General features: G+C 43.2%; 5 protein-coding genes across 5 annotated transcripts; 2 read left to right on the top strand and 3 right to left on the bottom strand.

Moving 5' to 3' along the window:
- Positions 1-1,638: 1,638 nt before the first annotated feature.
- On the bottom strand, positions 1,639-2,697 carry LOC115678145 (F-box/LRR-repeat protein At2g43260-like). The gene is made up of 2 exons (XM_030601464.1): positions 2,458-2,697; positions 1,639-2,415 (listed from the first exon to the last, which is right to left on the bottom strand). The coding sequence occupies exons 1-2, from the start codon at positions 2,695-2,697 to the stop codon at positions 1,639-1,641; spliced, it is 1,017 nt and encodes a 338-aa protein (XP_030457324.1).
- A 3,489-nt stretch (positions 2,698-6,186) lies between these two features.
- Positions 6,187-7,349, bottom strand: LOC115678135 (F-box/kelch-repeat protein At3g23880-like). Its single transcript, XM_030601452.2, has one exon. The coding sequence runs from the start codon at positions 7,347-7,349 to the stop codon at positions 6,315-6,317; it is 1,035 nt and encodes a 344-aa protein (XP_030457312.1). The 3' UTR covers positions 6,187-6,314.
- A 1,984-nt stretch (positions 7,350-9,333) lies between these two features.
- On the bottom strand, positions 9,334-10,473 carry LOC115678126 (putative F-box protein At5g62660). Its single transcript, XM_056313353.1, has 2 exons — positions 10,467-10,473; positions 9,334-10,175 (listed from the first exon to the last, which is right to left on the bottom strand). The coding sequence occupies exons 1-2, from the start codon at positions 10,471-10,473 to the stop codon at positions 9,334-9,336; spliced, it is 849 nt and encodes a 282-aa protein (XP_056169328.1).
- Positions 10,474-12,024: 1,551 nt separating this feature from the next.
- LOC115677693 (phytochromobilin:ferredoxin oxidoreductase, chloroplastic) lies at positions 12,025-15,980 on the top strand. Its single transcript, XM_030600897.2, has 8 exons — positions 12,025-12,335; positions 12,746-12,865; positions 13,367-13,461; positions 14,262-14,355; positions 14,453-14,584; positions 14,689-14,793; positions 15,359-15,409; positions 15,497-15,980. The coding sequence occupies exons 1-8, from the start codon at positions 12,117-12,119 to the stop codon at positions 15,680-15,682; spliced, it is 1,002 nt and encodes a 333-aa protein (XP_030456757.1). The 5' UTR covers positions 12,025-12,116; the 3' UTR covers positions 15,683-15,980.
- Positions 15,981-18,115: 2,135 nt separating this feature from the next.
- LOC115678119 (F-box/LRR-repeat protein At1g06630-like) lies at positions 18,116-19,947 on the top strand. The gene is made up of 2 exons (XM_030601430.2): positions 18,116-19,402; positions 19,496-19,947. Exons 1-2 carry the CDS (start codon positions 18,188-18,190, stop codon positions 19,859-19,861), a joined length of 1,581 nt encoding a protein of 526 aa, XP_030457290.2. The 5' UTR covers positions 18,116-18,187; the 3' UTR covers positions 19,862-19,947.
- Positions 19,948-19,959: the final 12 nt, after the last annotated feature.

Genomic DNA, 19,959 nt, shown 5'->3' with positions numbered 1-19,959 from the left:
TCGTCGTTGCTGCCGCAAGCAGCCCTTGCAGGCCACCGATGTGGGCCGCGACGCTCTCGCCGGCCCTGGCCTGTGGTCAATGGCCGGCGGCCGGCAGGTGGCAGGCCGAAGAACAACAACAAACCAAAAAAAATAAGAAAATCAAGAAGAATGAGAAATGGAAAAATTGTTCCAGAATCAAGAAACTACTTTTTTTTGCTTCTTGATTCTGTTCCAAAACTGATTCTATGAACAATTTTTTGCAAAATTGTACCCGGACACAAAAATTTAACAAACGGATTTCTGCTCCCAAACTGATTCTGGGAACAAAAGAATAAAAATTTTTACTATTTAGCAAGTTGCCAAACGGGTCCTAAATAGAGTTTATGTAAAAGCCCAAAGGAAGAAGCCACTCGTGCAGAAGCACAAGGGCCAAATCCATTGGAACTTATGACGAATGAATTGGACTTTGCTTTATTAGATCCTTTCCCATCTATATTTTAAATTTTAGACAATTCATATATCACCCGATCCATTAAATATTAGTTAAAATATGAGTCCCACCCACTTTAACTCTTGAATTTTTCCTTCAATCATTAGTTTTCGGCCGTGTGCTAGGCCAGTTGGCGATCATTTTTGGGTCTTACACGTTACATTTTCTTTTCCATGTATAATCAATAAACCTTACTCGCGGAACATGAATCGCTTCTATAGATTGGAGAGTGATCATATTCATGTAATCACATAGATCATAAATGATCTTTCATACACGAATGACGACGATGGACAACGGACTGACCTTATATTGATTAACGCATTTCATTCCATTTATTGCCTAGATGTACATGTTAAAAAGAAAAAAGAAGAAGCGATTCGGATCATTCACGTAATAGAGAAAGTTAATAATGTGTGGAACTAAAAGTAACTAATTGAAGATGAAATTCGAAAGTTAAATTCTAAAAAGAAAGTAAAATAATGGGAAAGCTAAAGTTTTAAATTGTATGGGTGTAAAATCAAATTTGTGAATTTTTTGTTAAGTTAAAAGATGAAAAGTTCAATGGGAGAGAAAAACATGGGAATTTAATTAAAAATTTCCAACCAAAAAAAAAAAGAAAACATCTTAAGAAAAATTAAAATCCCAAAATCGTAATCTAAAGCTCAACGCCCATCAACTAAGTGCTCGTCTCACTCTCACTTTGTCTAAGTCATCTCTTTATCTCTCACTTATGATCTCGAGTCTCAAGCTCAACGCCCATCGTTGTGATTCTCAACTCCTATCAACTCACGGCCGCTCATCGCCTCCCTCTCTCGCTTTCAATCACATCTATGTGCGTGAAGCTTGGTGAATGCGGTCCGGTTCCGAGTGGATCTATGGAATCAACAGGTGGTTCCCGGTTACAATTTTGCGGCACCGGTCCTCAGTGGACGGATCTCAGTTTTATGGTGGAAATCACTCATTCGAACCATACTCACCTTTACAACAAAGGGTAAAGGATTGTCAGTTTTGTCCCGAGATCACGAACACAATCTGTAATTAGCGCCCTTTGACAAATAATCAAGGAAGTACCAACGAAGGTAAAGCCAATTCGGTTCAAAACGGGTGTGTAGAGCGTGGAAAACCAAAACGAATGAAATAATATACGAAAATATTTACGCAACTCAAGGCAGGACTTTGTCCGCGTTCCACAACTTCGCCGGGGAAAGCAAACTCACGGTGATGCTGCTAGCCTGTCCGGCCGGTGCGTCGCCGGATCTCTGTACACACTCCAGCTTGTCAGCCGCCGGATCATAGAGCAGCAGGTTCTCCAAGTACTTGAGCACAATCTTCCGGCCACCGCAGCCCAGAACGGTAAGGAACCAGTGACTGTCCACGGGCCACGGCGAGTTCAGCCGGACGCTGTACCGCTTCACCCACTGCCGGCCCTCCTCCATCGCCCACACATCCACTCTCTCCTGGCGGGAGCGGTCGACGAGCCCCAGAGCTCCCCGGAGGTCCACCAGGTGGGCGTCTCGAAGCTCGGGGCGGGGAGTCCACGCAAACTCCTCCTTCGCGATGTCGAATGACGAGATCCTGATGAGGCCGCCTTCTCCGGCAGCTTCCCAGTGGATCGATCCGGCAGCGAACACGGGGCCACCGAGGAGGAGGCCAGGAGGGACGCTCGCTATGTCCCTCCATGACCGCGAGCCCTGATCGAGGACCCGTGCTCTAGTCGGGCGGACTGTGCGGTCCACAGAGCAGCTCAGGCGGACGATTTTGTACCGGCCAGACAGGCGGTCAACCCCGATTCCAATCCTGTGCGGGTGCCTCCGTTCGCGAGACGGGTCGATGCAGCTCGGCAGCGAGACGATCTCTCCCGTCAGAGGATTAAGGAGATAGATTGTGCCATCGCAGAGGTCGTCGAAGCAGAGCAACCCGTTACAGGAAGCTCTGGCTCCCTAGAGCCACGACCTGGCGGCCGACTTCGGGAGCGAAGTCACCAGGAACTCATCGTCCACCTCGAACCAGCGCTCCGCGCTGCGGCTCGGCCCCGGGAGCGGCAGAATCCGGGGACTCTCGAAGTCGCAGGTGGCGTGCGTGGCGGCGAAGTGCGGATCGTCGATGACGTCCCGCCATTCCCTGCAGACGGACCTGAGCTTGAGGAGCGATATGGTGGGTAGGCGAGAGAGGACGTTGCGAAGGAGGTCGAGAGGCAGCGAGCTCGCATGATAGCTCGACATTGACAATGAGAGCTTCGAAGAAGAAGACACTATTCTGGTTTTGTTTATATGATGTTATTGCGAAAGAAGTGCACCGATTCGGAGATTTCTATGTTCTCAGCCGTTGGTAGTATCCACGAGCACTTATATAATTCAATTTCCATCTGAAAAACATATATAAAAGGGGAAAGAAATCCTTTTTTGACGATTAGGGGTCAGTTTCTATGGCACTTGTTAAACATTCTTGCACGTGAGTGGGACGAGATGTTAAAAAAGTTTAAACTTTTTGGATTAGATTTTCTGACATTAATGATAGTTTGTATGCTACCGTTTGAATTTAATTTTTAAAAATATATATTAGTGAATTTTTTTTATCAGTAATTCATTTATAATATATTGAAATCGAGTAATCTTTTTGTGCAATAAAATAAGCTATACCGCACATTATGAATACTAACGAGTAACCAAAATCAACCTCAGATTTCTTTTTAATAGTGAAATTTCTAACGACATAAGTCGTATTTTGAAAAGATGAAACACATCCAACGGGGCATATATTCTTAATTAAACGGTTTTCCATAAATTTACTACCAAAATATTTTCAAAATTAGCTATATCATTGAAAAAAATATTTGAGATGTTTTTCTTTAACTACTTTTCCATGTTTGAACTTAAATATATTGAATAGTAGATAAAAAAAAACAAAAGTTGGGGGAAGTTACCAAAATTCAATCTTAAACTTTTTAATTTGGCAAATTTAATCTCTAAACCTTTTGACAATTTACCAAATCATTCCAGCCAATTTTGGCTGGAAATCACTGATTTGGACGCCGGCTATCCTATGTAGTATGTCTTACGTGGCATGACCGACGCTGACATAGACAATTTTTGCAATTTTTTTCAAAAATTGAGCTTTTATATAATTTTTTATTTTCTTTGTTTATTCATTGAGGTTGGCGAGGGCGTGAAGGCCTCGTCAAGATATAGGCGAGGGCTGCCTCTCCCGGGGCCTTGTCGGCAACCCTCACAGACCAAAATGAAAAAAAAAAAAAAGAGAATAAAATTCAAAAAATACAATTTAAAAAAATTGTAAAAATTGTCCATGTTAGCGCCAAACTCAATTGGCAAATTGCCAAAAGACTTATGACTAAATTGGCTAAATTAAAAAGTTTAAAAACTGAATTGGCATCTGCATAATTGGTTTTCGACTTTTTCAGTAATTGCTCCACAAAATTTGTATCACAAATTCAAGATCGGCTAATAGCATGAGCAATCAGCTTGTAGGTCGGCTTGCAAGTTAGGATAATGACTTCCATGGATGGTGATGGATACAGCAGCCGATAAACTCTTCCTTTAATTTTCTAGTTTGGAGATTTTAAATTCCAAGAGATTTGACTATAGCTAAGCCATCTCTATGTGCCCAAAACTCATCCGCAATACTAGTTATGGCGTCTGTCCATCCATCCATCTACGGAAGCCTTATTAAGGAGGAGTCCGATGAAAGTGCAATTCGAATTATAAGAGCAATGTTTGTTGGTTTTGTCGATATATTTCTCCTTTTAATCTGTTATCAATTACTTTAGAGAACTCATCGCTAATTTAGATGTCTAGTGTCGATTTGGTCAAAACAACCATCAAGATTTGGCGGAGATATTACACATACAACAAAAAGAAAATTAGTGTTTGTTTTATACCGAGATCGGGGAAAAGTGCCATAAAAGTCATAAACCTTTTGCATTAGTGCCAATTTAGTCCTAAACCTTTTTTTTGTGCCAATTCAGTCCTAAACCTTTTACATTGATGCCAATTTAGTCCTAAACCTTTTTTTGGTGCCAATTCAGTCCTAAACCTTTTAAATTGGTGCCAATTCAGTCCTAAACCTTTTAAATTGGTGCCAATTCAGTCCTAAACCTTTTGTTTTTGTGCCAATTTAGTCCTTCCGGCCAATTTTGACCGGAATTTGCCGACGTGGACGCCTGCCGGCAGGCGACCGGTCACGGGCGCCGACGTGGACAAATTAAATAATATTTTAATATTTTTTTGAATTTTTATTTTTTTCCTTTTTTTCTTTTTTTTTCCACTTTTTTTTTTGGGTTTCTCCTTCCTCTGGCCGGCGAGCTCGAGCTCAACCTCGCCGGCCACTGGGGAGGGCGGCCTCGCCGGCGGCTGGGCGAGGCCCAACCTCGCCGGATTTGGCGAGGTCGAGCTCGCCAGCCTCTGGCCTCTGGCCGGTCGCCGGACCGGCGACCTGCCAGAGGAAGGAGAAACCCAAAAAAAAAAGAAAAAAAAGGAAAAAAATAAAAATTCAATAAAATATTATTTAATTTGTCCACGTCAGTGCCACGTCGGCGCCGGTGACCGGTCGTTGGCCGGCAAGCATCCACGTCGGCAAATTCCGGTCAAAATTGGCCGGAAGGACTAAATTAGCACAAAAACAAAAGGTTTAGGACTGAATTGGAACCAATTTAAAAGGTTTAGGACTGAATTGGTACCAAAAAAAGGTTTAGGACTAAATTGACACAAATGCAAAAGGTTTAGGACTGAATTGGCACCTAAAAAAGGTTTAGGACTAAATTGGCACTAATACAAAAGGTTTAAGACTTTTATGGCACTTTTCCCCCGAGATCGCGAAAGCAACATTACATATATGTGAATTGGACACATCAGAGTTTGATTCTACGCTCACTCGGCAAGCTATAAAATTGTCATTTGGACCCCCTCAATAAATTTGGGCTCAAGCGGGAAAATTATCCAAAAAATCATAAACCTATTGCACTTTTACCAATTTAGTCCTAAACCTTTCAATTTTGCCAATTGAGTCCTAAATCTTTTCATTTCTTGCCAATTGAGTCCATCCAGCCAATTTTGGCCAGAAATTGCTAACGTGGACGCCGGACGGCCACGTGGCACTAACATTGACATTTTAAAATAATATTTTAATAATTTTATGATTTTTTTAATGTTTTTTTCTGGTTCTGAAATTAGGGCCGACGAGGGTGGCCGGCCGGCCGACCCTCACCGGCTCTAGGTGAGGGCATTGCAGCCCTCGCCCAGTTTCGGCGAGGGTCGCGACACCCTCGCTAAATCTGGGCGAGGGCCACGACTCAACCACCCTCGCCAGCCCTAATTTCAGAACTAGAAAAAAAAAAGAGAGAAAAGGAAAAAAAGAAAAAAAGCATAAATTATTAAATATTATTTTAAAATATCCACATCAGCACCACGTGACCGTCTAACATCCACATCAGCGATTTCCGATCAAAATTAGCCAGATGGACTCAATTGACAAAGTTGAAAGATTTAGGATTGAATTGGCAAAAGTATAATAAGTTTATGACTTTTTGGATAATTTTCCTGGGCTCAAGCTAATACCAAATTTATTGACTTAGTACGCTTTTTCACGGAAAAGAAAAACCTCGATTTTCCAACGTGGGCAAAGCCAATTTGACTCGAAATGGGGTAGAATGTGAAAAATTAAAAAACGAACAATAATAATATATGCAATCTCATGGACAAATTCATCAACCTCGAGGATATAATAATATTGCAGCTAATAAAAAAAACAGAGTGATTATTCTTCTTTCTACCAAATAAAAAAATAAAAAACATGCTCGTGCGCTTAGTACCTCACCGCCACATGATCATGTCTCTTTTATTTCCGCAACCCCACTATTCCACAACTTCGCCGGCGAAAGCAAACTCACGGTGATGCTGCCCACAAGAATGGCCGGCGCCGCGCCGGGTCTCCGCACATCCTTCAGCTCGTCAGTTGCAGCATCGTATAACCAGCATCTCCCGTAGAAGCTGAGCGCGATCTTCCGGCCACGACAGCTCAGAACTTTAAAGAAGAAGTGATTGGTCGGCGGCAACGGCTGGCTCACCCGGACGCTGTACTCCTTCATCGACCGCCCACTCTCCTTCATCACCCACACGTCCACACTCTCCCCGTGCGAGCAGTGGACGAGCCCCAGAGCTCCCCGGAGATCCACCAGGTGGGCGTTTTGAAGCTCCGGGCACGGAGTCCATGCGAACTCCTCCTTTGCGACGTCGAAGGAAGAGATCCTGACCACGCCTCTGGGGGTGGTTTTCCAGTGGATCGATCCGGCGGCGAACACGGGGCGTATGAACATGAGGGCGGGAGGGGCGCTCGCTATGTCCCTCCATGACCGCGAGCCCTGATCGAGGACCTCTGCCCTAAATCGGTCGATAAAGTATCTCATGCGCACGATCTTGTACCGGCTGGTCAGGTGGTCAACCCCAATTCCGATCACACAACAGCCCCGCGGCTCGCGCGACGGGTCAACACTCGACAACGAGGCGATTTCTCGGGTCAGAGGGTTGAAGAGATGGGTAGCGCCGTTGCGGAAGTCCTGAACGCAGACCAAGCCGTGACATGAAGCTCCAGTCACGTGGAGCAACGTCCTCTCGGCCAATCTGGAGAGCGACGTCACCAGGAACTCATCGTTTACCGCGAATTGGGAATCCGCGTCGTGTCTCGGGTCCGGAAGCAGCAGAATCCGGGGACTTTCGACGCTGCTGGTGGCGTGCATGGCGGCGAAGTGCAGATCGTCGATCATGTCGCGCCATTTTCTGCAGACAGACCTCAACTTGAGAAGCGATATGGCGGGTAGGCGAGAGAGGACGTTGTGGTGGAGGTCGAGAGGGAGTGAACTCATCGTCGACGTTTTACGCCGAGAGGAGTTACAGGTCGACATTGGCGAGAGCATTGAAGAAAATTGTGTTCTGGTTTGTTTACATAATCACGAATCTTTCATTTCTTAAATATATGCGTTGATACAACAAAAAACCCAAATCAGTATATTCATGATAAATTTACTCCAAATTATTTTTTTCATTACAAAAAAGCCAAAACTTGTACATCTATGACAAATTTACCCTTCATTAGTTTCCGTTAAATCTTATCATCAGATTACTGGGTTTGATGACACGTGGTAGTGACCAAATGTACCAGTTTGGGTTTTACCCTTCGTTTGTCACGGGTGTACCAATTTATGATTTTTCATTGTATTAATCCAATTTAACGGAAACTAACGGGAGGCGAATTTGTCGCAAATGTACCGGTTTGGGATTTTGGCTATTAAAAAATTAATTTTTGGTAAATTTGTCACAGGTGTATCAGTTTGGGATTTTTCGTGATATTATCCCTAACTCTGAGATTTCTTATGTTCTCAACTGTAGGATTTATCTACAAATGCCATATTTGTAATTAATTTCCATCTAAAATGAGAAAAGAGGAAAAAATCTTTTTGATAAGTCACGTTATCGGCGCTGCCATATCACTTATCACTTATCAGACGTCTTTGTTTGTTTCCTTATTTTGTGTATGGAAGATTATGATTTTTTTTTTCATTTTTGACCATTTATATGCTTTGACTTCTATATTCTGCTCTTCATGCTATCGTAACAAAAACAAGTTCGAAATCGTCAGAAATTGCGGACCTTTCCGCAACCTTGCCCTTCTGGCAAAATGCATTATCCTATATGAACCCAATGCAGTAGGATCGCGAGTTTCATGGATGGCGAGGTTCCTTGCGGAATCGCGCCCTGATTTGGCTACGTAACGTACACCTTTGGTCGCGTTATTTTTGTAAGGTGTGAGGTAGATGGAGCAGCCGATGCTAACGATGCTAACGACGCTAACGACATTGTATTACATTTTTGGGCGAACTCATATATTGTGGCGATTGCTTTTGCGTCTAGTCCTATTTGGATGACATCTTATATTCCAAAGAGAATAGACTAGAGCTAAGCCACCTCCGTGTGCCCAAAGTTCGGCCGAAAAACCAGCTGTGGTGTCTATCGATGAAAGTGCAATCCTAAGTTTAAGAGCTATCTATCCCCTCTTCTTTTTCTTTCCGGTTGATTTAATTCTAGGAATAAGAGATGTGAAAGGGAGGATCGGGAAAGATTTGTATATTCGATATATGTTGAAGAAGAATACAAGAGCCTATTTTTATTAGATGACTGTCTAAGATAATATATTAATCAAGATATAGGCGTAATCTTGAGAGATACTCAAAGAATCAACAGAATTATCAAATATCTTTACAATAAGATATTGTTTAAGAGAAATCCCTTTTTCTTTTTTTTTTCTTTTTTTGCTAGAATATTTAAGAGAAACCCCTTATTATCTCTCTAACACGTCTATTTCTCATTCTCACGCACTTATCAATTACTTTTAAAATATTATTGCAACAGTAAATTCCGGTGTCGATTTTGTTGAGAGAACCATCGAGATTTGGTTGAGATTCTCTGTTTTGACCTAAGATCACTTGTAAATATTTATGTACGGATTGTTATATCTAATCTATTGTTATTAGTACATTTTTTCACAAAAAAAAAAGAAGAAGAAGAAGAGAAAACCGGCAATGCCAATTCGATTCGAAAAACGGATAATATATGCAATCTCGTGAACAAAATTCATCAACTAATCTTCTTCTAACTAAGACAAGAGTCGACAATAAACAATTGCAATTGATAAGAAAAAAGTAGTTATTCATCTTTCGACCAAACAAAAGATTAAAGAATTCTCGTACGCTTTTAGTACCTCTCCAATCCGTCAATCGGTGCCCCTTGGTGATGTCTCTTTTCCGAATACGATGTGCCAAAACTAAATCGGGGCATATTTACGCAACCCCACTAAAAAAACAGGACCTTGTCCGCATTCCACAACTTCGCCGGCGAAAGCAAACTCACGGTGATGCTGCCTACAACTCTGGCCGGCAACTCGCGGCCCCTCTGCACGTACTCCAGCTCGTCAGTCGCCGGATCATAGCTCAAGAGGCCGCTCCGGTGCTTGAGCACCATCTTCCGGCCACCACAGCCCAGAAACTCGCCGAACTGGTGACTAGACACGCATCCCAGCAACGTCAGCGGGATCCTGTGCTTCCTCACCCACAGCCCGCTCTCCTCCATCACCCACATATCCACGCTCTCCTGAAGCGAGGGGTCGATGAGCCCCAGAGCTCCCCGGTGGTCCACCAGGCGGACCAGGCGGGTGCCTCGAAGCTCCGGGAACGGAGTAGGCCCAAACTCCTCCTTTGCGAGGTCGAATGACAAGGTCCCGACAATGTGGCCTCCGCCGCCGGCGACACTCCAGTGGATCGATCCGGCAGCGTACACGGGGGCTCCGACGGGGAGGTCGGGAGGGGCGCTCACTGTGTCCCTCCATGACCACGAGCCCTGATCGAGGACCTCTGCCCTAATAATCGGGTGGACTGAGAGGTCTTTACCGAGAGAATAGCTCACGCGCAGGATCTTGTACAGGCTGGTCAGGCGGTCCACCCCGATTCCGATACTGTCCAGGTAAGCCCGTTCGTGCAACAGGTCGCTCGGCAGCAAGACGGCTTCTCGGGTCAGAGGGTTGAAGAGAAAGGTGGCGCCGCAGAGGTCCTCAAAGCAGAGCAATCCGTGACACACAGCTCCATAGAGCCACGGCTCCGCAACCGATTTGGGAAGCGAAGTCACCAGGAGCTCATAATCTTCGCCGCGAGAGCATCAGAATCCGGGGAACGAAGTGCGGATGATTCTACGATCCCTCGAGAAACGAAGTTTCGAATGTGACGGATCGAACTCCTTTCAATTTTTCGTAACTCCTGTACAAAATATCCAACTTTCACGCTTTTAGTGATTTTCAATCCATGACGGACATGTCTTGCGTTGTTGAGGTGAAGGGCAGAAACATCTGGAAAAATAAATCGTAATCGAAACTGAGCAGTAAATTTTAAGGTTTTTACATTGGAATGGTTATATACAACTCCTCGCACGTCAACAAGACATTATGTCTCCCGATTTGGAAAAAAGTTTTCAAAATTCGATGCAAACCAAATTAGTTTGAGATAAATACATCACAAATATCACAACTTTCGTACGACACTCATTTGAGTGCCATGACTTTTAAATCATGTTTATTTGAGTGCCATAACTCTAAATTAATTACTCGAGTGCCATAATTTTTCAAAAACGTTCACCCAGTTATCGGAAATCTGACTTTACACGGCACTTGTGGTGAACCTTTTTAAAAAGTTGTGATACTCAAGTTATATGTCACTCAAGTGATTAAAAAAGTTATGGCACTCGAGTGAACGCTGTATATAAGTTATGACACTCAAGTGATTAGAAAAAGTTATCATACTAAAGTGAGCGCTATATGAAAGTTATGACACATATGATGTCCTTTTCCCAATTAGTTTAGTTTGGTTGGTTTGAGATTTAGAGTCATAGACCAAATCAAACCTAAATTTAGTATCTGCTCATTAGTTTTAGTATACCCGACACGATAATATTTTTTTTTATAATTGTGTTAGTCGTGTCATGACGTGTGACTCGCTTCATTAGGCATGCCATGTTTGTGTCGAGGCAATTCGATATCTTTGTCAAGTATCGTAATAAGGTCAAACATAATCATGTTATACCCCTATTTCTACATAACACGATGCCAATTGCTAGCACTAATCCTAGTCTTCTCACCAATGCTCGAATTACCGTAATAAATTCACTTAAACCTACTTATGGAAATGCCAAAGTAGGAATGCGTACTTAGCGATCGTAGCAGAAAACACGAAGGGGAAATTCAAATTGAAACAAAAGTAGTGGATAAAAGATTGAATTTTTTGGATCGTTGAAGGGGTGGAGTAGAAATACGAACCGTGTGAAAAAGGGGTTGGTGTAAAAGCAAAAACACGGAGACCTTGGTCCGCAGGTAAAGCGAAGCACAACCTTTTGACGCTTTTTTTTATTTCTTTTTTGTTTTCCTCAGGTTGTCTTTAATTTTCCCCACGTTCACGTGAATAAGATAAGCATTTATAAGGATAAAGCAGCCCATTCCCGGGCCTTGTACTTATCAAGAAGCTTTCAAAAAGTGCAATTGAGTCCTAAAACTTATCACGAAAGTGCAATTGAGTCTTAAGACTTTCAAAAAGTGCTATTAAGTCATAAAATTTATCAAATTAACTTAAACAAATTCTTCTACTGATTGTACTTTTTTTAAATTTTAAAACTCGATTATAATGTTCCTTCTCCTAAGCTCACCATGCTCGATTGCGCCACACACGTGCGTGTATGCTCGCGTCAAAGCATCTCCTTAAGCATCACACTTGTGGAAGCATGGCTTCGGTTTCTCTGACAGGACCGCCTCCTTCCCTCTTCAGGCACTGTCCTGTCTCCTCGCACGTGCGCGCTCTCTCTCTCTAACTCAAGCTGTAATAATCAGTTAATAAAATTAATTATTATCGCTAAAGAAGGGAAAAGATATCTCCCCCTCTGTCAGAGCATTGACCAGTTGACCCCCTACTTGAAAGGGAATGGAAGCATTTCCTTAGGATTAAAAAAAAAAAAAGAACCAAAAAAACAGAGAGAGAGGGAGAGAGAGTCCGATTCCGACCACGACTCCGCTAATGGTGTCCACGGCTCACTAGCTTCGGATGGAGTCCGCTTCCTCCACCGCCTTCTCCTTCACTCTCCTCCGCCGCTCCTCATCCACCAAGCTCGGAGGAGCCGCCGCCGCCGCCAATGGCAGCGTCTTCACTCGGCGGATGGGGAGGCCGTCCGTTCGCGTCTCTGCTCTCTCGTACCGGAAGTTCGTCCAATTCGGTCTCGACGAGACGGCGCTCCACGCGGACTTGACCCCTTCTCCTACGCAGGTGCGCATCGTTTTCGGCTTTTCGCCTTCCTTTTTGCTGGTTACGATTGGTCTCGACTCGGCTTCGTGCTTAAATCGGTGTTCGAATTGGTCTCGCGGCTCCGTGCTGGGGAACTTGAGTTCGATCCTCCTGCCCGCGCGTTGGATTCTGGACCTTCTCGTGTCGGCACTCCAGACGCAGTCGTTGCTAGCTCCGAGTTATCATCAGTTCCACTGTTTCGTCATCTATCCACTGTTTCAAGTTCTGACAATGTTGCTCAACATGTGCGTGCGTGCGTGCGTGCGTGAGAGAGAGAGAGAGAGAGTTGTGACTGTGAATGTTTATTGCCGGGTTTTTGGTTGCTCTCTGGTTGTCTGCTCTATTTGCCGTCTGTTTGGTGAATGAAGGCTTGTCCTTGTTTGTGTCCTTAGGAAAGGTTCAGCTCCATGAAGCCATTGGATGACGAAACAGAGATCGAGTTGTTATCGTATAAAGCGCCAAAAATTAGGTTGCTTCGGAGTTTGCGCATTCAAGGGAGCAAGGGACTGCGGGTATCATTGTCTAATATCTTTGCCGCTTGATATTTAGTTTCTATAAGCTTCTCCAAACACAAGTTACAGCAAAAGCAATTAATTGTAAGGAATCAGGAATCTAGACTGACAGCTTCAAATTTATGGGTTTAAGCAACGTAGCTGGTAGTTTCGGTCTTTAGCTCCAAAAGAGCCCCCATAAGTCAAACACGATGGTCAGAGGAAATTTCCTTGAGTATGAGGCCGGTTTTGCTTAATTGAGATATTATGGCTTCACTTCCTTTGCTATTGAAACTATAGGTATGTTGGCGCCTTATGGATGCATGATTTTGATAGTTTTGGCAATTAGTTGATTCTCTGACTTTTCGCGAATGGAAACTTTCTGTGTAAAGCTTGTCCTCTAATTAGATTTACCACTTGTACTGAAGGATGAATTGGTTGTTCAAGTAGGTTTATTTGAACACATTATTAGCTATGATGTTTAGCTGCCTCATTTTGTTCTTCTGAAGATATTCTGTGCAGGTTTTGGATTTTGCTATGTTTCCAGAACCAGAATATGATCTGCCTATATTCTGTGCCAACTTTTTCACTGCTGCCGAGACAAACATAGTTGTTCTGTAAGAACAGTTCTTTCTTCTTGTTTTTTACTTCTTGTCGTGAGAAACAACACGATTTGATGAAAATGACAGCAGTTGCTTGCTCTTTGGTCAACTATATGTGCTGAGCAACTTTGCATGTGCTCTATGGTCAACTTTATGTCTCGATCAAATTTGCATGTGCATGTGCATGTGCGTGATATCCATGTGTAGAAAGAGATGTATAAGGATGCTTCTTTTCACCTATTAGTGGCCATGCATGCTTTTCTGCCGAAATTAAATGCCATTTGGCTTTTAAACCTGCTAGCACTTTTCTGGTTAAACAAAATGTTGGGCAGTTGAAATGGGTTGCGGTGTAGCTCTCCTGCTTGAGTGTCACGAGCTAACTTTTGCAGAAGCTTTTAACAGTCACGTATTTGACATCTAACTATCTGGTATCTATTGGCATGGTGTGGCATACTGGACTGTGTTTGTCAATCTAGATGTGCAACAGTGAACTTTTTCTTCCACTTGAGATATGTAATGCTCCTTAATGAGCAGTTAGCATCTTGTTGGAGTGTATAGTTTGTTGTTAGGACGTGCAATAAGTACCTCAGCAATGTTATATTTCTCAAAACAGGAGTGATTCGTTTTAAGTTCTTTTATAAATGGTTGAATATATACGAAAAATAATATATGATATCCTGCTTGGTTAGTGTGGAGAATTATTGGCACATCGGGGTCAGCAGATGCTAAATGCTGCCTGTCTCCCCTTCAATCCTATATGAACTTTGTTTTCTGTACATAAGGCTCCCTGATCTGCCCCGATATGTCATTTGCAGGGACCTTAACCCTCTATATGACGTCATCAAGCACGAAGAATACAAAGATAAGTACTATGAAGGCCTGATGCCTTTAGGTCTCAAGTATGCTGAGGTCAGCTGTTCGTTGTGTTTTATAGTAACATTTGAACAGTTTATAGTCTTTTCCTGTCCGTTTCTAGAGGCTTCAGTGGGAACACCACTTTATGCAGCTTTTACCATGGGGTGGAAAAATAACGGGTGAATCGTTGAGATTCTTTTCACCGATAGTCATATGGACCAGGTTTGAGTCTAGTCAACACATGCACGACGTTTTATACTCTGCATTCGTGGATTATCTCAAGGTACCTTGCTCAATAAATTGTCTCTTTATGGGATTGCTTTGTTTCTTTCAGACTATAATATTTCTCAATTTAATTTCCTCTCTGACCTTTCATTTTGTCCTCAGGCTTGGCATGTTTTGATGGACCTAGGAATAAGGGAGACTGATGCATCTCGAATTATAGCCAACCGTGAAGCGCAGCATCGGTATCTGACTTGGAGAGCACAAAAGGTGGATCACCTGGCCACTCATCTCCTCCCATATCTTCATCTTATCTTGCTTTTCGTCACCTGCAATCTACAGTCTGCTTGCGAATTATATTTTTTACATGCACATGCAGAGACCAGTGCCACTACCGTTTGTCTAAAGTATTAAGCAAAGTCATATTAAAACGGGAGGAACTGTGAAATTAGCTCAAGGCGTGAGAAAAGATTTAAAAACTTGAAATGGCCTATGTCTGGATATAAATGTTAAAGACAAAAGCATAACCTGCTCTGCCTTGAGCTTGCTGTGGTTGTATTGCTCACTAATCAAAGAATAAGAAGATGTTATGGCCACTTTGGGAGCACTAAACGAACAGAACAAATCAAATGTGCACAGTTGGACCCCTGAAAAAGTTTTGTGATCTGCCATATCCATTGAAAATGTCAGTTGCATTTCAATATGCATTTAAAGAGAGCCTCACAAAGATTTTAGCTACTGGAAGTGTTTTAGGTGCATATAACATAATGCTGTTGCTCTTATGTTTCTTTGACTTTCCTTTTCGATCTACAACTCATTTGATTTTTGAGTCCAGGACCCGGGTTATCAACTTTTGAAAAGGTTAATTGGGGAGACACATGCAAAGGTAGAAATGCTATTTACGGCTATTCCTACATCTACATTCTATTGCATTTCAGAGTTGCAATTACTTATCTCTTGTCATGAAACATAGAATGTGGTCCGGAGCTTCCTATTCGATGGAGTCGATTCACTAGGAAGCAAAACATTTTTGGATTACTTTCCAGAATATCGATGTGAAGAAGGCAGAGTAAATGAGAAGAGAAGCATGATCGGGAAGTCTTTCGCAACTCGACCGTGGAACAGAAAAGGAGAATATATCGGCAACAGTAATGACTAACCTGCACCGAGCATCCATTCTATTGTTCATTGTGCTTCTGTTGCCTCCTTGACCGGGTCTGTTTCACTGTGCTGCTGCACTTAAACTAGTGCACGAGTGAGCTTTTTTTCCTGTTCAGGCTAGCGACATACTTTTCGGGTTTGGTTATTTATATGTCTCTGATTGACAAAGTTGTTATCTTAGTCATTTGTAATTTTGCTCATTTTTCTTGCAAAAAGTCAAGTGCTTGATCTGTAAGTATGGTGCAAGAGTTTGAAAATGTAGCTTACATGTGATTAATGCACCTTTCTTCTTGTAAGCAACTTTCTATCGCTTGTTGATTTGAGAAGCAACTTGGGTCCTCGTTTAATTCAGTGGTCATCGAGTATATGTAAAGTTTTCCTTTCGGCTACATGCGTGATCCAGTGAGAATGTCCCCGCGATGTCAAGGTTTAACCATGAACTACGGCCATCATTTTGGCTTAGCCGGATCAGGCCGGTTTCTTGTACTTGAGAATTGAGAATCGTCTTAAGTAATTCCCAGAAGCAGATGAATTTTTGGCCATGGTACCATCTCACACTAGTCTCTAGCGAACCACTCTACCTTCTTCGCCAGTTAGAGCTGCCATTATATCTGTATAAGAAGGCATTGTTCATCATACTATCCACATTAATGTCTCTTTCAGTGCAAGCCATAAATGCAGTTATATAAATGAGATCTCAGGGGAAAAAAAATGATTGATGTGTGGTTTGGAAACATGAACACTGCATCCGTGGAATGAGATATCGAAGGGTTTCTCAGTTCTTATTTTTCCAGGTCTCGCCACATTGATTGGGCTATGTTTCCAGTCGTTCCTGATCAGAGGAACAAATATGAAAATCATAAATGTTAATGTTTAGTTAAGTTGGTATGCGAGTAATTAATATCCATAACTTGTAATCCATGAGAGGTATATATAAGCAATGCAATGATTAGAAATATTGTTACCTACCTTTTCCTGTAAGTTATATTTAAACTAAGCACTAGGTATGCCATATTTAAAACTACATATATCTTCTTAGTTTTTTATTGTCAGTTTTATCTTCATGTTTCATTTGAGTGAAATTATTATTTAAGAGCAGTTTTACTGATGAAACAATGTTATAGTGAAGTCTTAGAAAATAATTTCTTAACAAGGAGGCATATAACTAGTAGTTCACCTTGAAGATAATAAAAGTTGTGCATAGTGTCAGGTCTGTCGACAACTGTTTCGGTAATCTCAGGAGAGAGAGGTAAAAATCCTCCATTATAGTTAAGATGACATGATGACTAGGCAAACTTTAAAGGGCGATGTGGCAATGAGAAGGCTAATTTGTTAAAAAATTTCGGGAGAGATATATAGCGAAAATTCGTATTTATATTTTCGAGCGAACAAGAAAGTCCGACAACAAGAGTCCATACGATATAACACAGACAGCGAACGACTAAGGATTTAATTTACCAATAGAATAGAAAAGGAAAGAAAATCAGTTAATCGTGGCGGTTGATTGCTTGGTCGCCAAGTCACTGGAATACAAATCAGAACTCCCCATTAATAACACATCTTCTCGAACTTAGGTACCTCGAAACGCCGTGCGTTTTGATCACAGGCAACGGCGCTCGCGTCAGATAGAAAAACCCGAAGACCAGAAAAGGAAACATCCGACGTTGACCAAACTTGGTTCACAAGCGTCCGACCAAAATTTAAAATTTTCAGAAATTTCCTAAATCTTCGCAGTATTTCCTAATCCTGACAGGGCTCGGATTGGCTGAGATAATTCAGGAAACTTACTGGTTGGCTCAGTACCATTTAGTCCCGCTCTTCCCCGTGTTTAACACAAAAGAGAGCCTTCTGAAGAGCCGAGGAGTTAAGAGTTGTTGTCAGCTCGCAAACGTTGGTGCACAGACGAGGATACTGTTCATCAATTCGTGGAGCATTCTGGGTTCCATTCAAGAAAAAGGGAAAAGCAACCGGTGAAGGTAAATGAGCTTACCCATCAATGGTTTCTTGTTGATGTAAAGTTTGTCTTCGGAAGTAGCTTAACTAATCCTGCTATCGGAAATTTTTCAGCGTCAGTGCGTATTTTGCAGTTGAGTTTTTCTTAATGAGCATGCGGGTTTTGTATTCTCGATAAAATTTGTCCGTGACTCATTGGCTTCCGATGAGTTTAGCGGCTCTTCCAGGGGATTGAACGACTGTTATTAGTGAATGATCGAGGTCTCGCGAGCTCTTTCCATTAAGGTCGCTAGTGTTTCTTTTAAGCCTGTTCTTGCTGCGCTTCAGGATTTCACTGCGTAAGGTTTTGCTGTCACGTAAGTCCAGCATTTACAGGACTTGAATCATCATCATCCTATGAGGAAACCTCGTAGCAGAGCAAAAGAAAGTTATATAATTATGGTTTAACAACAATAGGTTCAACTGACATGTTTTTTTTTAAACGAGCAGTTCTCATTCTTTCTTGTATTGCGGGAGGATTTGCTTAGAACAACGAAGTCAACATCGACAGATGATGGCGGAGAGTTCTGAAGGCCGCATCGATGCATCGGACTCCGTCCATGGCATCCTTTACTTGCCTCAACCGATAGTTCAAAAGATCATGTCATGTTTACCTCCGAGGGTTGCAGCGCAAATCAGCATCCTCTCCAAGGACTGGAACCACGCCTTCAACACTCTCCCGACTCTAGAATTTGACGAGGAAACTTTCGGGCGCAAAGACGTTGGCGGGCACGACGCTGACATCGAGAATGATACTTTCCTGGAATACGTGGATGGTTACATCACGCGGCGCCGTGAGCACGACCTCAACATCGACTCGATGAGCTTGCTAGTCTTCTCGAAGGGCGACAAGTTGAGTCTCGTGTTGCCCAAGTGGATAGACATTGCCTCCAGGCTCAATCTCCGAGACCTTACGCTCGGCCGCATCGTCGACTATCCCAACAGAAGATGGTACGATCACAAATGCCCCGACTTGGTCTCCGACACCATCTCTGTCCTCCACGTGAGCCATCTCTACATGAAGGGCGTCAAGACGAGGCTGCCTCGCTTAGAAGAACTGGTACTACACAGAGTTGACGAGAGCAGCGACGTCTTGAACGAGTTGATGCTCAGTTGCCCCGCACTCCGGCGCGTGGAGCTGATTGAATACTCCCACTTCGGGGACCTCCTCATCTGCGGACCGAAGCTCGAGACTTTTGAGGCGTCGGGCATGTATCGCGTCAATAGCTTTTCGATTTCAGCCCCAAACCTCATGTCATTCAGCTTCACGTCGACATTGACCATAGGCTTACCGGATGGGGAGTTGTCGACTCTCCAAGTACATGGCGCTCAAAACCTGAGGGAGCTTACATTGGATTTGTGTGTGGTCGGAATCAGGACGATCAGAGAAGCCGTTTCTCGGCTTCGTCTCCTAGAGACTTTGAGGCTCAGGGGGAGGCTGTCTGCCGAACGCATCAGGATAACTCACAAGAATCTAAAGCACCTTGTCTTGACTAGATTCGACTCCCTGAGAAGAGTGAAGACCCAAACTCCTAATCTAGTTTCGTTCCAATATGACGGCCTCAATATTCCCATCATCGGTCCACGAGATTCGACAAGATTGGCCAGTGCAAGACTGGAAGTGGATTTCGGAGTCCGCACAAAGAGGAGCTATCTCAAGGCGGCCAAGTTCCTGAGGTATTTCGGCCGTTGCGACTCGCTGACACTAATCTGTAACAATGTCGAGGTAAGTAATTCTTTTGAATAGGTATTTTGTATCGAGTATTTGCATGCTAATGTGTACTGAGCATTGACATTGTGCTATTTTTTATATTCACAGGCATTGGTTCTTCCAGAAGAAATCCGAAGTGTAATGCTTCCTCCATTGCACAATGTCAAGCATCTGAAACTTCAAATCCTCTTTAACACCCCTGAAGTTAATGCCAGTTCTTCCCAACTAACGGAAAGCTTGAGGTGGATGGGTCCTCATTTAGAGACGCTGGTCGTTAGTTCCGAACCCCGCCACGAGAAGACGCCGTGCCCACATTCAGAGACGCCAGTCATCGGTTCCAAACCCCACAGAGACAAGTACTCGCGAGCGAATAGGAAAAGGGGCCGCTCGGAGACGGCGGCAGCAGGAACGAGAGATGCGCTCTCGACGAAGAAGACTCATCCAGCTTCATCTGTAGGATCATCTCGTGTCTGATGAAATTTGGGGATGCTGATTCTTTTTAGGCTTGACATTGTTTGGCCCCCCCTTTGAGAAAATAGCCCTACCACCGGGGGATGTTTGGAATTTTCCCT

The sequence above is a fragment of the Syzygium oleosum genome, unplaced genomic scaffold, assembly GCF_021117445.2.
Source record: "Syzygium oleosum isolate NSW1041296 unplaced genomic scaffold, Sole_v2.1 Sole_v2.07, whole genome shotgun sequence".
Classification (NCBI taxonomy): domain Eukaryota; kingdom Viridiplantae; phylum Streptophyta; class Magnoliopsida; order Myrtales; family Myrtaceae; genus Syzygium; species Syzygium oleosum.
Note: the sequence above shows the minus strand (reverse complement) of the source record. Positions and strands in the feature narration are given on the sequence as shown.